Source organism: Saccostrea cucullata, unplaced genomic scaffold (assembly GCF_032062105.1).
Source record: "Saccostrea cucullata isolate Sc308-1 unplaced genomic scaffold, CSIRO_AGI_Scuc_v1 ctg1201, whole genome shotgun sequence".
Classification (NCBI taxonomy): Eukaryota; Metazoa; Mollusca; class Bivalvia; order Ostreida; family Ostreidae; genus Saccostrea; species Saccostrea cuccullata.
The window spans coordinates 146,591-166,616 of record NW_026932430.1 but is presented as its reverse complement, the minus strand read 5'-3'; the positions used below and the strand labels follow the sequence as shown (position 1 = coordinate 166,616).

At 33.6% G+C, this 20,026-nt stretch overlaps 1 protein-coding gene across 2 annotated transcripts; it reads left to right on the top strand.

Moving 5' to 3' along the window:
• Nucleotides 1–7,750: 7,750 nt before the first annotated feature.
• On the top strand, nt 7,751–11,280 carry LOC134235095 (uncharacterized). Of its 2 annotated transcripts, none has more exons than XM_062717184.1 (2): nt 7,751–7,868; nt 10,295–11,280. In XM_062717184.1, the coding sequence occupies exons 1-2, from the start codon at nt 7,839–7,841 to the stop codon at nt 10,901–10,903; spliced, it is 639 nt and encodes a 212-aa protein (XP_062573168.1). In that variant the 5' UTR covers nt 7,751–7,838; the 3' UTR covers nt 10,904–11,280. The 2 variants fall into 2 exon arrangements, with proteins under 2 accessions (XP_062573168.1, XP_062573169.1); XM_062717185.1 differs by lacking the exon at nt 7,751–7,868 and adding an exon at nt 9,505–9,587.
• Nucleotides 11,281–20,026: the final 8,746 nt, after the last annotated feature.

Genomic DNA, 20,026 nt, shown 5'->3' with positions numbered 1-20,026 from the left:
TACGAGAGGATACCCAGGCTTTTCTTGAGAAAAAAATGGACAAAAGGGCAGCATTTTGTAGAATTACGTATTCTAATTGGACAGTAGGGTGAGATGCTTCTAAAACGTGAGGTGACATACCTAACTTGACGTTACGTCGAAGTCTCCCCTGGGTTTCACAACTTTCCATTTTCAGAAAGCTCGTGTGACCTTATTGGTAATTGGAACGTGGTGAAATTGTCCAGTATTGTTGCATTATGACTATATATTATAAATATGCCTATTGTTTGCTTTTTTAAAATCACGATAAAATTTTAGAAAGAAATTCCACGAACTTTTGGATCAACCCTCGTATAAGTCCACTTTCTTTTTCGGAGCCGGGGGGGGGGGGGGGGGGGGGGGGGGGGGGGCTAGGGGGCTTAGCCACCCCCTTTTTTGCAAAGATATACATAAAATAGGCATTGAAAATTGGGGTTTATCTTTTTTTTTGTTTAGCCCAACCCCTACCCAACTTTCAATTAGCCCCCCACTTTCAATTTGCTTCCGACGCTGTACCAACAAATATAGTGATAGGTTCTTTGTCCATTTGCTCACTCAAATTTTTTTCTTAACGCTTCAGATTCATATCCAAAAATCTGTTTGTAATCAAAATGCATGCACATAAATTTAGCAAATTATTTTGTACTCGGTCGATATGCTTTTCTGTCAAGTCGATATATTTATGAATCGACCTCATGAAAAGCTATATTTGTTGTATACTATCTTGTCCCATGTTCTTTAAAATAATGGGAGGGGGGCATGTTCAAGTGCGTAAAGCATTTTAAAACTCTAAGAAAAAAATCAAGATAATATTATTACAAATTTTTAGCAAAATCAGTCACATCACAAAATGCAGCTTTGGAAATTTTTTATACAACCATACCCCAAGTTATATTCATGTACATTTTTATGCAAAATCATTTAAAAAATGTACACTTGAGTTGTAAGTAAAAAGATACTTGAGTCTTTGATTGATTTTTATTTACATGTATGAAGCTTTTGGAGATAAAGTCTTCCAATATTCTCTTGAAATTCCCATAGTTACTAGTTGCGCCGCCCCTTTATTAGCAGACCTATGTCTGTATCCATATGAAGCAGAATTTATTCAGCCTCTATATAAAAAGAAGGAGTATTTTGTTTTGACGGTCGTTTAGAATTTCGATATAGCGATGACGTCTTCTCAAGTAACAATATTTAATGTTCCATTCTCGCCTGCATATGAAGGAAATGTCTTCCAAATGGTCCAGTACGCAAATGCATACGCTCTGAGATACATGTATTTACAAATTAATGAAACAAGGATATCAATGGTCTGTTTTAAGTCAAAGGTTTGTAAATTTTGTGGTCCACATATGACCTATTGCTAAGTCGTCTGGTCATTATTTTCACACTTAATTATCCATGGATTTTTCTGTTTACTAGATTATGACAAGGACACATAGGTGTGATCGGTCGACAGGGGATCTCTACTCCTCCATGGCTTCTGATCCCACCCTGATGTTCTAAGGTCCGTGTTTGCTCTCTATTTGTTTTGTTCCAATGATCTTTTGAGCAAGATTGACGTTCTTCATTTTTATTTTTCATGAAGAGTCTTTTCAAAAGAAAGAGTTCTGATAGAGTCTCGAAAAAAAAAATCATATTTCTTTATATACAATACAAGCGCGTGCAGTTGTTGGCAACTGAAATGACCAAATAAAACAAACTCAAATAGGAAGGAAGGTTTCTTAAAAATAATTTAACACAGACATCAATACAATACTTTAAACACCTTTTTAGAAGAATTACACGCTTAGTTTGGACTTTCAGTAAGGCGTGGCATTCTCGACGTTACCTAATTAGCTTCTGAAATTTACACAGCTTCCCTTCACTGTTGAAATAAAATGTGATAGGAATGCGGCAGAATGTCAACTGGTGTAGTAAATAGCCAATTAAAAGTTCTCTCACGGCACAGAGGTGGGGCATAAGTCGTCTGATCGTCATCAACAACAATTTTAAGTTCCTATTTTATTAATTTCGTAACCAATGAGAATCTACTTGTATTCTCCGTTACGTAGCGCCGAGAAAGTCACGCCTACTGAAAGTCCAAAGATAGGGTAAAATATGCCTAATGTTATAAATAAAAACAAGATGTGTTTGTGAAACACTATGCGCCCGGCAGCAACAAAGTTCGAAAAAAGCTATTATTAGCATATAGGTCACAGTCAAGGTCCCAAGGTCATTGACCTTGGTGTCATTTCAAAGAACTTGATTAGTAGAATATGCATACTAAATATGAAGTCTCTATCTTTTATGGTTCAAAAGTAATGGCGAAGGTTAAATTTTGCAGAAAAAAACTATTTTTAGCATATAGGCCATAGTCAAGGTCACAAGGTCATTGACCTTGGTGTCATTTGAAAGAGCTTAATTAGTGGAGTATGCATATCAAATATTAAGTCTCTATCTTTCATGGTTCAAAAGTTATGGCGAAGGTTAAAGTTTGGGGACAAACAATCAGACAGACAGACGGGCAGACAGACAGACAGACAGGACAAAAACAATATACACCTCGGATCTATCGATCCGGGCGCATAAAATTTGATAATAATCGATAAAGACACACAGAGTAAATAAATGCTAAGAAATAAATTTTAAACGTTCGTATTTCCATATCAAATCTTGGTTTTTGCAATGCAGTCTTGGTTAAATTCATACAACTCTTTAAATGAGAGCATTTCAACCTATTCAGAGATCAGACATACATGTAAATTGATGTTTTGAATTTTTTTTTAAATAAAAAAAATTGGTTTTGTAATCTAACATGAATAGAGACTATTTTTCTTGATACAAAAACATACACTGTACCACCGGTAAAAATGATATTAGATGTTCTACCAAGCCTCTTTCTTTACTCACCACTAAAATGATAACAGTAGTGAAGGAGAAACATCATATAAGTACTGCTCAATTAATTTTACTACTTACTCGAGAGGTGATTTAAATAAGGTGACAACGTGGATACATGTACTTAAAAATTCTTTTTAAAAAATTTTAAGAGCTTGTTTAAAAATTTGAAATCACAAAATTTTATCAAAATCAACGGCATTTAAAACTTGTGACTTTTAAACTTTATATTTAACCACCCCCATCCCCCGATAAATTAAAGTCCAAGCTTTTTTATATCATTGACAGCTGCCTTTTCAATAAAAGTGGAACTCGTAAATTTACTTATCTTGTCATTGGTCATTTGCAAATTATTTTGTTAAAAACACTATGATTGAGCACACAAGCACTCTGAAGTTGATATTAAAAAGATGCTTGAGTTTCTGATTGACTATAATAAAAATAATTATCCCATGACCGACAAATTTTTCTTTGATCTTCGCAAGGGTGTATTTCTCATATCAACATAAGTGTGGTGATATATTAAATATCACATATGTGATATAAAGCTAGTGATATCCAACGGTTATACTCCGGATGTAGGAGGAGCTATGCAAATGAGACAAAAATTCGTTTAGAACTAGATTTTAATGAACTAACAAAAACAAGAGAAAAACAAAACAAAACAGATAACACAGTTTAAATCAAAATGCACAAATCTTTACAAAAAAGACATCGACACTGTCAGGCGGAGCATAATTCTCGAAGCGGATAACTTCATCTCCCATGATAGAAATTCGCACATTCAATAGTAGCATTTTCCTTCCCGGCATCCTCTGAAAAGTTCATATAATGAACACCTTGCTCTCATGTACCGTAGAATATCGGAACAAATCGGATATAAAGTCCTCGGGGTAGGGGAAACCATATGCGCACCTGGCTTCAATTACAGTGTACAAAACGTGACATATAAAGTACACAAGTTCTTGGTATTTACTAGCGAGTATTTCGGGAATGGTTTTAAACTCACCAAGTTGCTGTTTTGCTGAGATTTCCAGTCGTTGAACACTTGAACCATGTTGACTGCCCATGAAGTGTTACGGCTCGTGAATTTACTTTCTTGATTTTTTAAGCGCACTTATTTCAATGGCCGACACATGTTTTCCGAATCTAGTATTTTCAGTCCATTCCGTAAAATTTTCCCGTTCAATCCCGGAAACTGTAAATCGAAATTCATAAAGTCCTGGCCCCATGGGCCTTTTAAATCCGATCGCCCGAGTTCATACTGCTTGACTCGATTGAAAATTACCCTCGTCGTAGGCTTGCTGAAAAACGACGATTCTTTACGCTGAACCCCTTCTGCCATTTTCGCCAGATCATGGAACAAATGAATTGATTATCTCAAGAAATTGATCACGTGTTACAGTACTATGAAAATTACCAAATTTGTAAATCCGTTACTTAGATACCAAAAAACCCTTCGCGTTAAGACTATCACGTGGTTCTGTTTCAGAGTCTTTATTAGTTGATGTAAAGAAAATACCAAATATGGGAAAAGGTCAAATGAAGGGTCATGGGATAAATCAGTTACATGATTGACAGCTCGATGATGCATACAAAATATCGTTTCGTTATTGCAAACTCGGAGGCTAACGCCTCCTCGCGTGCAATAACTCAACGATATTTTGTATGCATCATCTCGTGTCATCATGTAACTATTACATACTATACTTGAAAAGACGTTGATAATAATCTAACAATCAAGTTTTATAACAAACGAGATGACTTTAACTTTTCAGTCGTCAACTTCCCTTCTTTATGCAAAAAACAGGGTGTATATCTCTCATTTGATTCGATACGCAAGGACATGCCCTACGTATGAACACTTTTTAAAACGAGGGAAGTTATTGACAAAGTTGCTGGAACAGGAATATCAATATCTCGTTTAAAGTCATCATTTCGTAAGTTCTACGTACGGTCGATAAAATTACCTTTAAAGCAAATACAATTTATTATCAAAGGAAATGCTGACTGACGTTTTTCTTACTAATTGTAAGTCATTATATACGTGTACACTGAATTGTTGACAGATTTTCCCGATCATGGTCAGGGGAACAAGCTTAAGGCGGGTATGACCGGTCGGCAGGGGATGCTCATTCCTCCATAACATCTGATCCCACCTATAATGTTTCGGAGGTCCGTGTTTGCTCTGCTCCTATTTTGTAATGGTCAATGGACTTTGGAGTTTGAATACTGTTCGTTATCTCCATATACATGTATTTCATTTAAAACTTCAAAGATCCTTTATTTATTTATTTTTTCTTATTCATTGGTCTATGCATTGAATTATTGAAATGCATGTATATCAAAGATACAAATTGTTCTCTTCGACTAGTGCGCTTTAAACTTTGCCTTCCTTGTAGTCTTGTAACAAAACAACATGCGGATTAAAGAAAGTAGCTGGCCCATATCAAAACAACTTGGAAGACCTTGAACACTCTGGTTAATGGATTAGAAAAATATCTATAATGTCGGCCGCAGCAAATATTCCAGTGACCTTTGAATAACCCGATCGCCAAGTGACAATGCCAATGAACCGTGAATAATTCCAATACACATATCCGGGTTTGTTTAAAACACACACAATACACATTCTGCACAATGATTTCACAGAAGTGAAAATTGAGAAGCCATGGTAAAACCTACTTTCTAATTGGCAAGTTGGAGGAGAAAGAGAAGTTATATATTGCTAAAACGTAAGTGTGAATTTCCATTTTAATTCTTTTTTCCTTTTTAAATTTGTTTTATGGAGCGACATAGTTTAAACAGTATAATCAATGTTTTGAGAATGGTAAGCAGTGGTTGAGAAATCAGGTAGTATATTATGTACACTGTATATACAAATGGTAAATGTCCCATAGCTTATGCATGACAAAAATTATTTATTTTTGAATAAGGAAAAAAATGGAAAATGAATATAAAATGTGACATGTAAACTTAAAACGTATACACTAGTTCTAATATTCAAAAGTATTCAGTAATACCTGTATGTAAAGGAGTGCCATTGTCATAGAATAATACGTAATATTAAAATAGTAATGAAATAGTCGTATTTACCAGCATATTTACTCGATATACTCAAACAAAGACGACAAAAATAATCCAATCAATATGTGCCCTCTACTTATGTTTAGTCACATGTATAAAATCAGTATCCATCGATAATCCAGCATCTGCTTGTTTAAAAATGACCAATCAGAAGCAATGTGCTACAATGACAATGACAATGAATTTATTCTCATGAACTGACATAAGTACAGTGTTGAGAAAGATTACAAGTATAGTTAAACATATGTGCATGCATGAAAAAGAAAAAAGTACAAAGTAACAAAACTAACAATGAGCTAACCAGGAGAGCCAACTCTCTCAAAAATAATTTTTATAAATTTACACAGTTTTGTCAATTTAACTGTATTTTTTGTATTAAAAAGTTGATCAAACTTATACACATTTGGATGTGAATAGTAATATTTTGATAATAATAATAACCTTGAATTCAAAATAAGTGAATCATTACAATTAAATAAGTAATGAAATTCATCACCAATTTCATTTTTGGAACACAATTTACAAATTCGGTTTTCTCTTAGTACATTATGCCATCTTCCAACTTCTATTGGTAATTTATTATTACAAGTTCTAAACTTACAAAATATTATCCAGTACTTAAAAGGCAGAGATACTAAATACTTTTCTAGACAAAAAGAAGTTTTGTATATTCTATAATTAAGACCTTTAGACGAGTTAAACATTTCACTATACCACTTCTGTTTAAACTGATCATACAGAGTGTTAAACACTATTTTCTTCAGCCATGATACATTTACAGGTTGACAAGTATGCCAAATATAAGAAAGTCCACATTCATTCAATATAGATTTGACAAAGTTACACCATGGATTATTGTAGTTCTTTAAAACACTTAACAAATTCGATGATAATTTATCCCTTTGTAAAAAAGATAGTTTACACCAAAAACTTATCATTCTAACCTTTATATTAATTGAAATAGGGTATCTACCTAATTCACCATATACCATAAAATTTGGTGTTGATGACTTTACATGCAAAATATGCTTACAAAATTTTAAGTGCAATTTTTCAATCAATGGTGACTGATTAAAACCCCACACTTCGCATCCATATAAAATTATAGGATTTACAATTTTGTCAAACAAATCCAATGTGCATTCTATATTAAGGTTGTGTTTTCTACATTTTCCAATAACACTATACATAGCTTTTGTTGCTTTCTGAGATAATTCTTTGACATTTGTGTTAAATGAACCATTTTTACAAAAACTTACTCCTAAATATTTAAAATTATCTACGATTTCTAATGTTATTCCATTTAATGTAATTGGTTTTTCAATTCTTGGATTGCCCTTTCCAAAGATTACAATTTTAGTTTTATTGGTGTTAACCTTGAGATGCCATTGTTTGCAATATTTGTTAAATACATCCAAATGGTATTGTAAGTCTTCTGGTGTTTCTGACAAAAGGATCGTGTCATCTGCGTATAGCAAAACAAACAATCGAAGATACAAATTAAACTCCGATTCTAATTTAGACGTTATAAATGATAAACCTTTTACATTATTTAAATTCATGAAATCTTCAAGGTCATTTAGATACAGTGTATAATAAAGATGACTTCCTTTATTTCAGAATCGTGACACGGAGTTCTAGATCCGCCCCAAAAGTAACACGTTAACCCAGTTCCTGTGATCGACCAGATTTGTATTGAGTGAAGCAGCAGCTCCCACTGAGCGCATCGTAAACAGGGCGGTTAGTCATTCTGTTGGGGATCGATAGAGAAGTAAGTGGCCTTGATCCCCGAGCTCTTGTTTACATCCTCAACAATGTGAGAGGGACAGAGAAGCGAAACCATTTAATATCAGATGCGGGGTTGTCATCGTACCAATTGCAAGGTAAGGGAAAAATGTTCTACACTTCTGACAATTATTTTCTTATTAAGAGTCATGATTTTTTGGGTATAAAAATATATACTTAAAAATACGTTTTACAATATGTTTTGGATTAATCAGGTTCATAATATTCAGTTATCACACCGTTACATGTATTTGTCCTTATGAACCATAGAATCTGCGTAATCAGTATATTGGAAACAATACTCTTTTGAAATGTAAACAAACAAATGAACATAGGTTTTTTCTAGAACCTGAAATCATGCAACCATCTACATGTCATGTGTACTGTTTAAATGCTTAGTCTAGAATTGAAATTCTTGTCATAATTTCATTTAGAAATTCAGTCTGGTTTTCCAAACAGTTCTTCTAGCATTTTTGGCATATTCTTGTTTTTATTTCATCATATTTCCAATGCTGCCTATTGGTCTTATCTGAACAAGTTGATAGCCTCTGGATGTGCGTTTTACTTGATAATTTTTCACATGAAGCCCTAGAGAGAATGCAGACACTTAAGAACAGATTGGTCTCTAGATTTTCACAACTTTTAAAATGCTCGACCATTCCGTCTACGTCAGAAACCCTAATTAGTCACCATACGTTATCCGGCGGTTGACTTCCCCCACTGAATCAATAGTACTTACAGAAGTACCGTTTTATCACCTGTCTCATATTGGATTAGTGATACACTTGATGGGCTTTTAAGACAAACATCTGTCATGTTCAAGACATAACTGTCTTTCTCGTTCGTCCAGTAAAACATACTTTTCGAGGTTCTGCTGCAACGCTCAGAATAATTCTGTAGCTTGCCAAGTAATTCTTGGTAGTGATGGTGAAGAAGACATATGTGTGTCAGTTTGTTACAATAGTTGAAAACAAATTATATGAAAGCAACTGATAATTTCAAGCACGTTTTCTCATTCGTCAATGACAGATTACATGAGATTCCATTCTTCTATCATTTAAATCTTTTGTATATAAAGAGAGAACATTGACGCAGTTATTTTAAATTACATTATTAGATATCTTTCATTTGTGCAGTAACTTAAATGACATGCAAATTCAATGCCTGTTGGGTCAGGTTACAAATTCGGCAGATTTGTTGAAAGATATGGCAGTCACTTCTTTATTCACGTTAGTAAGTTAGCAGGCTTATAAAAATCTTGTATGGGTTCGTTGAAAATACTGTACTTTGCTTACCGGAAATGCATATGACCTTATATTACTAAAGATTACTGGGGCCCTATTTTCATTATGACATAAAGTTGAGATGAAGATGACATAGATACATATCCTGCACCATCTGTGTTTACAATGTTTAGTAAACACATGTACTTGAAATCTTTAAATAATAGCCACTTAACAAGCTTAACGCACTTTGTCACAAGGACAACCTTTATAAATAGCTCAATTTGAATGGTTGCTATTTTTTGAGTGCATTGTACGTGCCTTTAAGTGGAATCATAATAAAGCCTAAAGCCGATGGTGTGTTATTAATTTGTTTAAGGTGTTAATTGTAAACTTGTTTACGAAAAAGTTGCCTGTTCCCCAATATAAGATCGACACTAACAATATTGAGTGGTACGTCACTGGTCGTGGACGTTGGATAGTTTATTGGATATTGGTCGGATTCATGATATCTTGTTTATGTTTTGAACGATAATTATATACATATGTCCCATTCCCATTTATTGTGTGCACCGGGGATGTTCACTCTCTATGGTAAGCTTGACAAATACTTTCTCTTAAATGTGTTTTGAACTCTATTTCTCCACGTTCCAGAAGTGTATTCATTGTTTGAAATAAAAATATTAACAAAAAAAAAATAATTTTTTGACCTTTTTAAAACCATACATAAATTTTCAGCGCCACAGGCAACCGAAAAAAGGGATAACCCGATCCTCACTACGTGCCTTACCGGCAATCAAATTCAATTTTTGAAAATAGTTCTTTATTCAAATTCAATTTTTTTTCCAGTATATGATAATGATATGACTAAAAAAAAAAGTAATTTGTGTCATATCACAGAGCCCTGAATAATAGGCAGTATTGTAAGTACATGTATGTAATTCATATCAGCGGGATGGAAAACGCTACTGAAGATTTTACTAGACTTTTTAGATTATAATCATAATAGATAAAAACACAATAACGTACAGTATTCTAGAGCTTCAATTTTGACCCAATTTTAGCCAACATGTAGCATAATAATATTACCTCCTTTTTCTAACTGAATTTTATCACCCGACTTCTTGATCTTGTTCTTATGTGAACATGTTACAGCTGATTAGTATTTTTTATTTTATCTAGTTGTTAAATTTTTTATCTACTCATTGTTTCTATAAAAATATATCATCGGCCAGAAGATTTTGAAGAAACATTTTTGCATTGAATATTGAATAAAAATTGTATAATTTTATTTTTTACAGATTGCTGCCAAAATTTCACATATCGGGATGATGCTTAGAGAGGATCGCCATCAACGATTGCTTCCCCATCTTCCCCTGACGTCACAATTACCAAACAATCGAGAAATCATCATTGATTGGATGTCAGATGACCATGTGACTCAAACGTATGACCTTATTCAGCAGTGCGCTGAAGATGGACATGGATTTGGTGTGGATGAATTCGAAAACGAAGAAGATTTTCGTGAGGAAATACGGGAATCATTTTGTTTCGTGGTTATGGACAGATCAACAAAAGAAATGCTTGCATCATTCATTATGACGTCAAGCAAGTTTTATCGCGGTTCTCCGGACGCTGTGGACCCGTATATTATCGTCAGACCTCATGACCGCCAAAAGGGAATTGGCGAATTTTGTATGAGAAAAGTTTTGGAATTCTCTGAAATTCTTGGATACCAAGGAATGTATGTGGATACCTTTTGTAACAATACAGGGATGCAGAAAATCCTTGCGAAACTGGGTGGTTTCATGAAATGTGGCTGCCTTCCCATGGGAGGAAAACTGAAAAACGGAAACATCATTGCTTCTCTGATATTCTTCCGTGATCTTACGAACTACTCCAATGGTTGATGATACCCATTAGGTAAAAATAAGAACAGAAAAATATTTTGTGAAAGGAATCGAGCTTTTTGCAGGTGAAGAACTATCAGTGATTCCAATAGCTCGGCCCTCTTATACCCAACGATGCTAAAGGGGCGTATTCCTTTTCTGCATCTGAATAGACTGACATGTACAGTATGTACACCGTTATAATCTGATTGACGATAATATTATCATGTTTCAAAGTAAAAAAAGCATGATACTATCTTCGATTGTTCTGTGACCAACTTAGTATAAATGGCAGGGATGCACTACTATAATTTTATTATTAAGATTTTAGAGCACTATTTTTAAAGCAAGATTTTTAAAAACTATATATTCTTACAATAAATCTTGTTCCATTCTTCTTTTTTGTTTTACAGTTTTACTTTACTGCATTGCCCAATACCTGTGTGATATTCATAAATCTGTTGCCAAACATGGTTAAATTAAAAGTTCCAGGTCATTAATCTCCTAGACATAAAAATGTTGCTAATTTTCATATAACACTGTATAAGCATGATATAGGAATGGTGAACTACATAAAACATTCATATCTAGAAATAAATGAATAGAATAGACTAAATTCATACTCATCATATCGATCAGGTTCTAAATAAGGCTATATGAATAATAAAATTTTTATTTGATTAGATGCTATTTACGGTCCTCGGCCTTAGCGACTGTAATGATTTCACCGGATGAATTTACCTAGCTGCAATAATGTAGCCCTCTCCGATTTTTAAAACAGTGTATCGATTCCAGTTATCCTTTGATATATTTGAAATTTTTCTCTTTTTCTTTCTTAGAAAACTCACAAGAAATATCACTCTTTGTTTTGTTAAAAGAAGGGAAAAATAGTTAAAAATGTTACATTTTTACGTTTTCTATGAAGATGCTTTTATAATCGGAAAGAAATATTCAAAATGTCTTTTACCTATTACTTGTACACAACTAAAAGAAATGACTTTTAAAAGAAAACCTTAATGTTTTTTATTACTATTTAGAAAATACTTAAGCATCGCTAGATGAAACATTCCGGAAACAAGTATAATGGTATACTGTTTTGCAAATTTGAAAGAAGAGAGTCTGCTAATCTACATTTTCTAATTTCTACCAGTTCTATCTAAAAGTGAAGACCATGCACGAACAGTCACTGTGATGAATCTGAAAAATCTATAACAATACAAATTTATGCGAAGAAGGCATAAAACACGACCCCCTGGAAATGACAGAGGTGGGATCAGGTGTCCAGGAGGTGAGAGCTTCTCTAGCTGACCGCTCACACCTGCTCTGAGCCCTATAGGATTTTTGAGATTAGGCCTAAATTTGCAGCCCTTCACCGGCAATGGTGACGTCTCCATATCAGTGAAATATTCTGGAGAGGGACGTTAAACAGTATACAATCAATCAATCAATGATACATTGCGTATAGTCAATTTTAGTATACAAAGATATTTTAACATTTAGTATGAAACAAATACGATCCAATGTTTTAACAAGGTCATCATAAAGAGCATAGAATTTAGGAAATGCTGACTTTTAACGAGGTTATTCAAATTCCTGAAACATCAACATATCAGTTGGTAGCATGCTTCGTTTTAAGAACTGACTGTACTCAGACCAAGCTCTTGAGTAGCGAATAAGTTGGGAGATTACAATGCATAAATAAGGAATGTTGACGATTGAAATCTAAGTCATCTCGTTTATCGGTTATTATATAATTTTGCTGTTAGTAGGCCTTTATCGTCCTTATTCAGTAAAACGCAGTTGTGGCAAACTCTGTGGTGTCTTTTATTTCAAGTTCACTAGGATAGATCGAGTTCACATATTCAGGAAAGTAACTTCAATGTTAATTGAAAAAAAAAAACATCGTGGATATATTAATGTCGAACTGAAGGCCACCGCAAGTATTTTCTCCTTTTAATGTACAAGTTTTTTTCTAATAAATTACACTTCAAGGGAAAATAAAACAGGTCAGCAAATAAAGCAGCACAAATAGTGTTCATTAGAATTCCAACAATTGATGGAAAAGTTGTTCATCGAGGACTACACAATTGTTGTCAATGCGGACCTCAAGAATCCTTTTCATATCAACTTCAGAGTACTTGTGTGTGCAATTAGTGGTTTTTAACGAAGTAATTTGTCAATGACCAATAACAAGACGTGGAAATATCCGAGTTCCATTTTTGTTGAAGAAGCAGTTGTCTGTGATATCAAAAAGTCTAAACTTTAATTTATCGCGAGGAATTGCTGTATAAAATGTAGAAAAATTATAATTGTTTATATTATACTTGTATAATTTTTACGTTTTTAGAAGTTTTTGTCATTACTTCAAAAATCTGTTCCTATACAAATCTATACAAAAATAAGAATTTTACTGAGCGGACATAAAGAAATCAATGTTTGACCGCTGAGTTCGATGTTGGACCTTTCAAAGAGATGTTGGACCGTTTACGTCACACAATGGGCTGAACTTAATCTCATTTGCATTCTTTGGTGTTTTACAGTGACGGACCTGAGGTATACATCTCCGAAAACAGTTCAAGATACATGTATGTCAAAAATATATTAAAATAAAAAGTATAACAACACATTTATTGAGTGTATTCTCGGGCAAAATGCGTTTTGTCGACCCTCAAACCAAACTGTCTGCCTCCGGCCTAATGACCTGAGGCAAAAAGTTTGGTTCTTGGGTCCAACAAAACCCATGTTGCCCTCGAACTCAGTCAATAAATGTTTTTTAGGTCCCCATCACATCTTATTTACACTACTTCTAGAAAACGCTGTAGCGCAATGTTTTTTTAAAAGTTTCTCCTTCATAGTAGTAAATATTTTGGTAAGAAATCGATATAAGGGCTTGGTAGAGCATTTGCTGGACCAAGTTATATATGTGTTGTTCTATCAATTCAGTTTCAATTATCCTAGTAATTATCATCCGATTTCATTCTTCAACCAGTTGTATTTTACGTGGGAGCATCCTAGTACTAAGTAAACTGCATTTTTTCTTACTTATTTTTTCGTTTTCTTTCGCTTGCCATCCTTTTACAATGGTTCGCAGTCAATATAGAACTAATTGATTTTAGATGATGTTTACTTGTGCACTTCAAAGAGTTTTTGCAACATTTTGCTGTGAAGACAAACATGTTTGTGGGAGGTTTCCTACACAAACTGTGGGTAAATATCCATAATAATTATTTTCTCCATAGATTTCTCTTGACGAGCACGACTGTAACCTGAGTTTCAGCCAATCCCATATCTGTGCGTGATATTGTCTACGAGAGCGTCACGATTATTTTCCAACACTTCGTGTACTCTATCACAACGAGGGACTTTTATAGCTGATGAAAATTGAATATTTATTTCTAATAATTAATATTTTGATGTTCTGAAAGCCTTAGGAACATATAAAATTTGCCATATATTAATTAGTAATGTGTCTAACTCTGTAATTCCGATTCAATTCACTAAGGGATTACCCTGTTTGTTTCATTTTGACAAAGGTTCTATTGATCACCTCCAAGACTATATTTTTCAGCAGAGGTAGAACATGCAAAATTCTATGTTTGTTCTTAGGATTAAGATTGGTGTATTGATTCTGTTATTTGGTCAATCTCTTTCGTTCACAAAGTTCGCGCACGCAAAAATAGGTTAATTAGATTTAATAATTCAATAAACATGAAAAACTAATATATATGATGTACAATTTTCATAGCAGGTTATTATATAGCCAGAACCATGACGTGATCCAATGCTATATTTTTTTGCCTTTGACCTGTTCTTTTTTATAAACGATCTTTTTTATTATTTGAGAAGGGAAAGTTTAAAAAATTCATACAATACCATAAAATCCAACATAGGGTTAATTTATTCAAGGCAAATTAAAAAAAAGGGAGTTAACTCTTAAAAATAACAACAATGTCAATGATGAGTTCAAGTCCTCCGTGGATTCCACATGCAAGCAATGTCCAGGACATCTTTAAAATAATGTTTGCTTGTCCTCTCCCGACCCAAGATTAAATTATTAGGTCGGTGGGTACGTAGGTGGGAAATTTCCAAAAATTCCAAGATATTTGTTGAAGAGATAAAAGGAATTAAAAAGAAAAAAAATGTGTCATGGAATGTGAAAAAACAAACATATTTTTTGAGTCGAGCCATTTTTGGTCAGTCGGGCAGGAGAGGGCAACCAAACAATTTTTAAAGGTGGTCCCAGTAGGTCTAAATTGTATAGTACATGTATTTGTGTGAATTCTACCTGCCATCTTCATAACGTTCCTAAATAATATATGATTCTCTGTGCAATATACCAAAGGAAGATGTTGCCACTATAACCCTTTTGAAAATACCTTAAATTGTCAAAATCAAAAAATTAAGCGTTGTAATTTTTTTTAAAGACAGTTAGAAACCAGTTTAGAAATCACACGGTAACTATAATTTTAGATATTTTTATTTTATAATTACGAAGATATACAAAACAGATATCTGACCTTAAGGACACTAACACTAAACAGCAACAATAGCAATAACAAAAGAAAAAAACCCAAGTCCTCAATAACCTTATAAAGCTTTAAAGTAAGCAGACATCCTTCTTTATTGCACATTTAAACAAAAATCATTTTAGATAAGGTTTAGACTGTGTGAAAGTAAAAACATTCGATTATCGAGTTACTAAAAATCCCATTTATGTGAGTATATGCAATACTTGTCTGTAAAGTCTATATATCATGGCCTTAGTTTTTGTAAAGAAATAGAAATAAGCCTTAATATATAATTCGTACTTAACTTGTTTGTTGTTTTTGTTTTTAAGAAAAATGCAATGGAGTAAAGTGTTAGTAGTCTTATCAGAACCACGTGTCGACAACGGTAATAGCCGTCATAAGTACAAACTAGCGTAAATGAAAGAAATACTCGTATACTTACATATAATATATTTATATGGCACGCCAATTGAACAAAAATGGGCGAAATGTCTTCTTTAAAAATAATCTTTGTTCTTTCCCAAGTCAGATTAATGAAAAGGAAGTAGGAGGGGGGAATCCCCCCCCCCCAAATTTCAACATACTTGTTCGCAAAATGAAAAAGTTATGAAAAAAAAGATCGTTATCTGTTTGTTGTTGTTTTTTTTTTAATCCTGTCATTTGGTAGGGAAAGGGCGAACATATTTCTTTTAATTTTAAAGATAGCCTGGTGTATTTTCATACTAGATAAACTTTACTAGTATTATAGTATTTGTCGACGATATAAGTAGTATATAGTTTACGGACAGAAAACTAATAGTTAACGACATTAATTTACATAAACGATAGTGAACAGAGTTTTATAGTTTACGGTTGTTTCAGGAACTGAAGTCATTTGTCATCCCTACGTTGATTCGATATACCGGTAAATTTGTATATGTCTCGAGATAAGATACCAAAGAGTCTAACACAACTGTGTCATTTTTTTTATATTTCACAAGAAAGACATTTATGATAGGGCCAACTTTAAAAAATTGTTTGGTTGCCATCTCCCGACCGACTGACTGAAAACTTTATTTTACATTCAAGTACACAATATTTTTTCCCCTTTTTATTCCTCTCATCCAGTCAACAAATATGGTCAGATTTTCTGGAAAAATTTTTACCACCTACCCATCGACTCAATAATTTTTCTCTGGGTCGAAAGAGGGCAAGCAAACATTATTTTAAAGATGGACTAACAGCAAAACTTGATAAACGTGATAAATTCAGTTTCTCTAACGTTAACGTCCCCTTTTTCATGTAGAATGCATGTACATAATTGTTATCTGCATATTAGTATTTTTTGTCTCCCGTTTGATTCTATGTGCATTAGCATGTTCTAAATAGAAATAATTAATAATGTAGGTCATTATTTACACACTGCATTCTTTACACTCTGCACATGTTGTCAACGGATTTTCACGTTTTTCCGATCATGACAAGGAGCACAGTGTGCGTGCGACTGATCGACAAGAGATACTCACTCCTCCATTGCACCTGATCTGACCTATGATGTTTAAGATGTCTGTGTTTGCTCTGTTCTGGGTTTGAATCGTTTCAATTGAGCTTGATTTCTGTTCGTTATCTTCACATTTCAACCACAAAATCGTGATTATCGTAAGTGTACATTTGCGAAACACGGTTTAATGTTGTAGACTTTGCATATATAATTTTGTATAGGAAATGCACATTTTCCCGTGAAACTATACACAATTCACAAGTATAGTTTACGATCAAAACTATAGAACATTGTCTGTAACTTATAGATACGGTTTATCCTAGTTACAACATTTACGAGATGTAGCCACGGTGCAATTTATGTAACGATTATTTTCACTTGCCGTTGTATCACTATCTAAAGATGAAATTCTCCAGAATCACATTTCATTGTTTTAAATGCTTTTAACATTCCATTCAACCAAGGTGAGTTTGGTCTACCCTACTTAAACTGGATTCTTAAACTTCATAAAAGTCCCTTGCAAACAAAGATATAATGCAGAGACAAGCCTCTTTGATCCTTACAAAAACTTTTCAATTTCTTTTTCAAAAGTCAGTCATATGGAGACAACGAACATATCCAAGATCAAAAGTCCATAAACAATACAAAATAGGAGCAGAGCAAACACGGACCCCCAAAACATCACATGTGGGATCAGGTGCCATGGAGGAGTGGGCATCCCCTGCCGACCGGTCACACCCGCCGTGTGCTCCTTGTCATGTTAACGGAAGATAACGGGAAAATCTATGGTCAATTCAGTGTGTAAATGGATTAACAATAATGTAATGGATTAACAATAAGTATGAAAAAGTCAGTCAGCATTTGTCTCAATGATAACTTGTATTTGCTGACAAGGTCATTGTATCGACCAAAGAACTTAAGAAATGATGACTTTAAACGAGAGTGCTGATGTTCTTGTTTCATCAACTTGTTTGTCAATAACTTACCTCGTTTTAGAAATTTTTCATACGTAGAGCATGCTCTTGCGTATCGAATCAACTGAGATATATAAAATACGGATGCAGGTGATGAAGGTATATTGCTGCATAAGTAAGGAAAGTTGACGGTTGAAAAGTTAAAGTCATCACGTTTAATATAGAGTTTGGTTGTTAGATTACCATTAACATCTATTTAAAGTAAATTATCTAAATATGAACTAGATGTGTCAGACTCTGTAATATCTTTTATCTCAAACTCACCAGAATATATCGTATCGACATCAGAATGGAAATTACTAGCGTTAATTGACAATACGTCGTCGATATATCTGAATGTTGAGGCCACAGCAAGTGTTTTCTTCTTTTCACGCATAAGATTTTGCACAAATTCTGTTTCATATGAATGCAATAATAGGTCTGCTAATAACGGGGCGCAATTGGTACCCATGGGAATTCAGATAGAATGTTGGAAGATCTGATCTCCAAAAGCAACATACTATAAATATTAATTGTCAAACAGAAACTAAAGCATTTTTTAAATATCAACTTCAGAGTACTTGTGTGTACAATCAGAATGTTTTTAACAAAATAATTTTGCAAATGACCAATGACAAGGTTAGTAAATTTACGATTTCCTTTTTTTATTGAAAAAACAACCGTCAACGATATCAAAAAGCCTTGACGTTAATTTATCGTGGGAAATGGTTGTGTATAAAGTTGAAAAGTCGTTAGTTTTTAAGCTGTTCATTTTTGGTAAAATCCTGTGATTTCAAATTGAATAAAAGTTCCTTGGAATTTTTAAGTACCCACATCTGATTTACACCACTTCTTGAAAATATTGTTGAACAGTAATCTTGAAGTTTCTCCTTCACTACTGTTAATATCTTAGTGGGGAGTAAAGAAAGAGGCTTGGTTGAACATTTACTGGAACCCGCTATGAATCTTTGTTTGTAAGAATTTTTATGAAATTTCGGAATCCAATACAGATATCATGATGGTAGTTCAAATTCATTTTGGTTCTTTGGGATATTAAAAATATTCAAATATGATTTTAATGAATTTCTTTCTTAGAATGGAAACCATGAGAATAAGTTGGATTATCACTTGTAGAATTAAATCTAAGTTCTTTCAGAATGAGCCATACAAACGAAGACAATGTTGTTATACCTGCTTTGTCAGCAGGGACCAGTACGTATACTGATCATGTAATCTAATTCTTTTTCCACTTCTGGATTATTGAATACAGAAGGATAGATGATTTTCATATTGCCCCTCAATCTTTTAATATGCGATTGTAACATGGATCTGACATTTATTCCATTCTGACAAAATGTCAACGTTTTCTTTTTCTTATCTGGCCCATCGTCTAGCGTAATCTTCAAAAGAATCCATAATATTTATGAAATTCTGACGCCAGTTGGAGGATCGGGGTTCCCTTTATTTTGGACCTTTTAAAATTAGTGATCTAAGGTCCTCATTATTAACTACATTTACGTCACCTGTAATAACGTGTCCATTAGGACTATAGTTATAGGGCGAAGAAGAACATGCACACAATGGATGATTATGTTTCAGATATTCGATATCCAGGCCAAAAAGTTTGGAAGCAATAGTCTATGTGTATTTGTAGGAAATACAAGGTGTAGTCTTTAACTTGAAATATGAAAAATACAAGACTGGACCCTTTTGTGATTAGAATATTACTTAGTCTTAGGCCTTTATTAACAGCTTCAATAGTGTTTTCCATTGAGGTGATTTAAGCAAGAGTTGTTACTTATGGCCGCCATATTATAGGTCAACCAGATCCCTTCATTAAATCACGTCAATTGAAACACTCTTTTGAACGACTTTTCTACATTTTATGTAACGATATTTTAAAAAGTTGCTTTTTGATAGCATCGACACTGCTTCTTTTTTTTTAAAAAAAAAAATTGAAGTTGGAAATTTTCTCGTCTTGTGATTCCTTATCAACAAAATGTCTTGGTTAAAAATCGCTCTTATTCTACAAAGAAGTTCTCTGAAGTTAATATTTAAAGGATGCTAGAGGACAGGACGAGGCCTTCTAGCACTACTTGCGCTATGCTGTTTTAAAAGCTGACCTGTTTTTATATTACTTTAATTAAAAGTATTCAGACAAATTCTGAGAAAAAAGAAATCATTTGCTATGCCCTTCAACTCG

What these genes read in the sequence shown, in the direction of transcription:
- LOC134235095 (XM_062717184.1), top strand. Translation starts at nt 7,839, where the DNA reads ATGCGGGGTTGTCATCGTACCAATTGCAAG. An exon ending in GTCATCGTACCAATTGCAAG is followed by an intron (nt 7,869 to 10,294) that starts GTAAGGGAAAAA and finishes TATTTTTTACAG; the next exon opens with ATTGCTGCCAAAATTTCACA.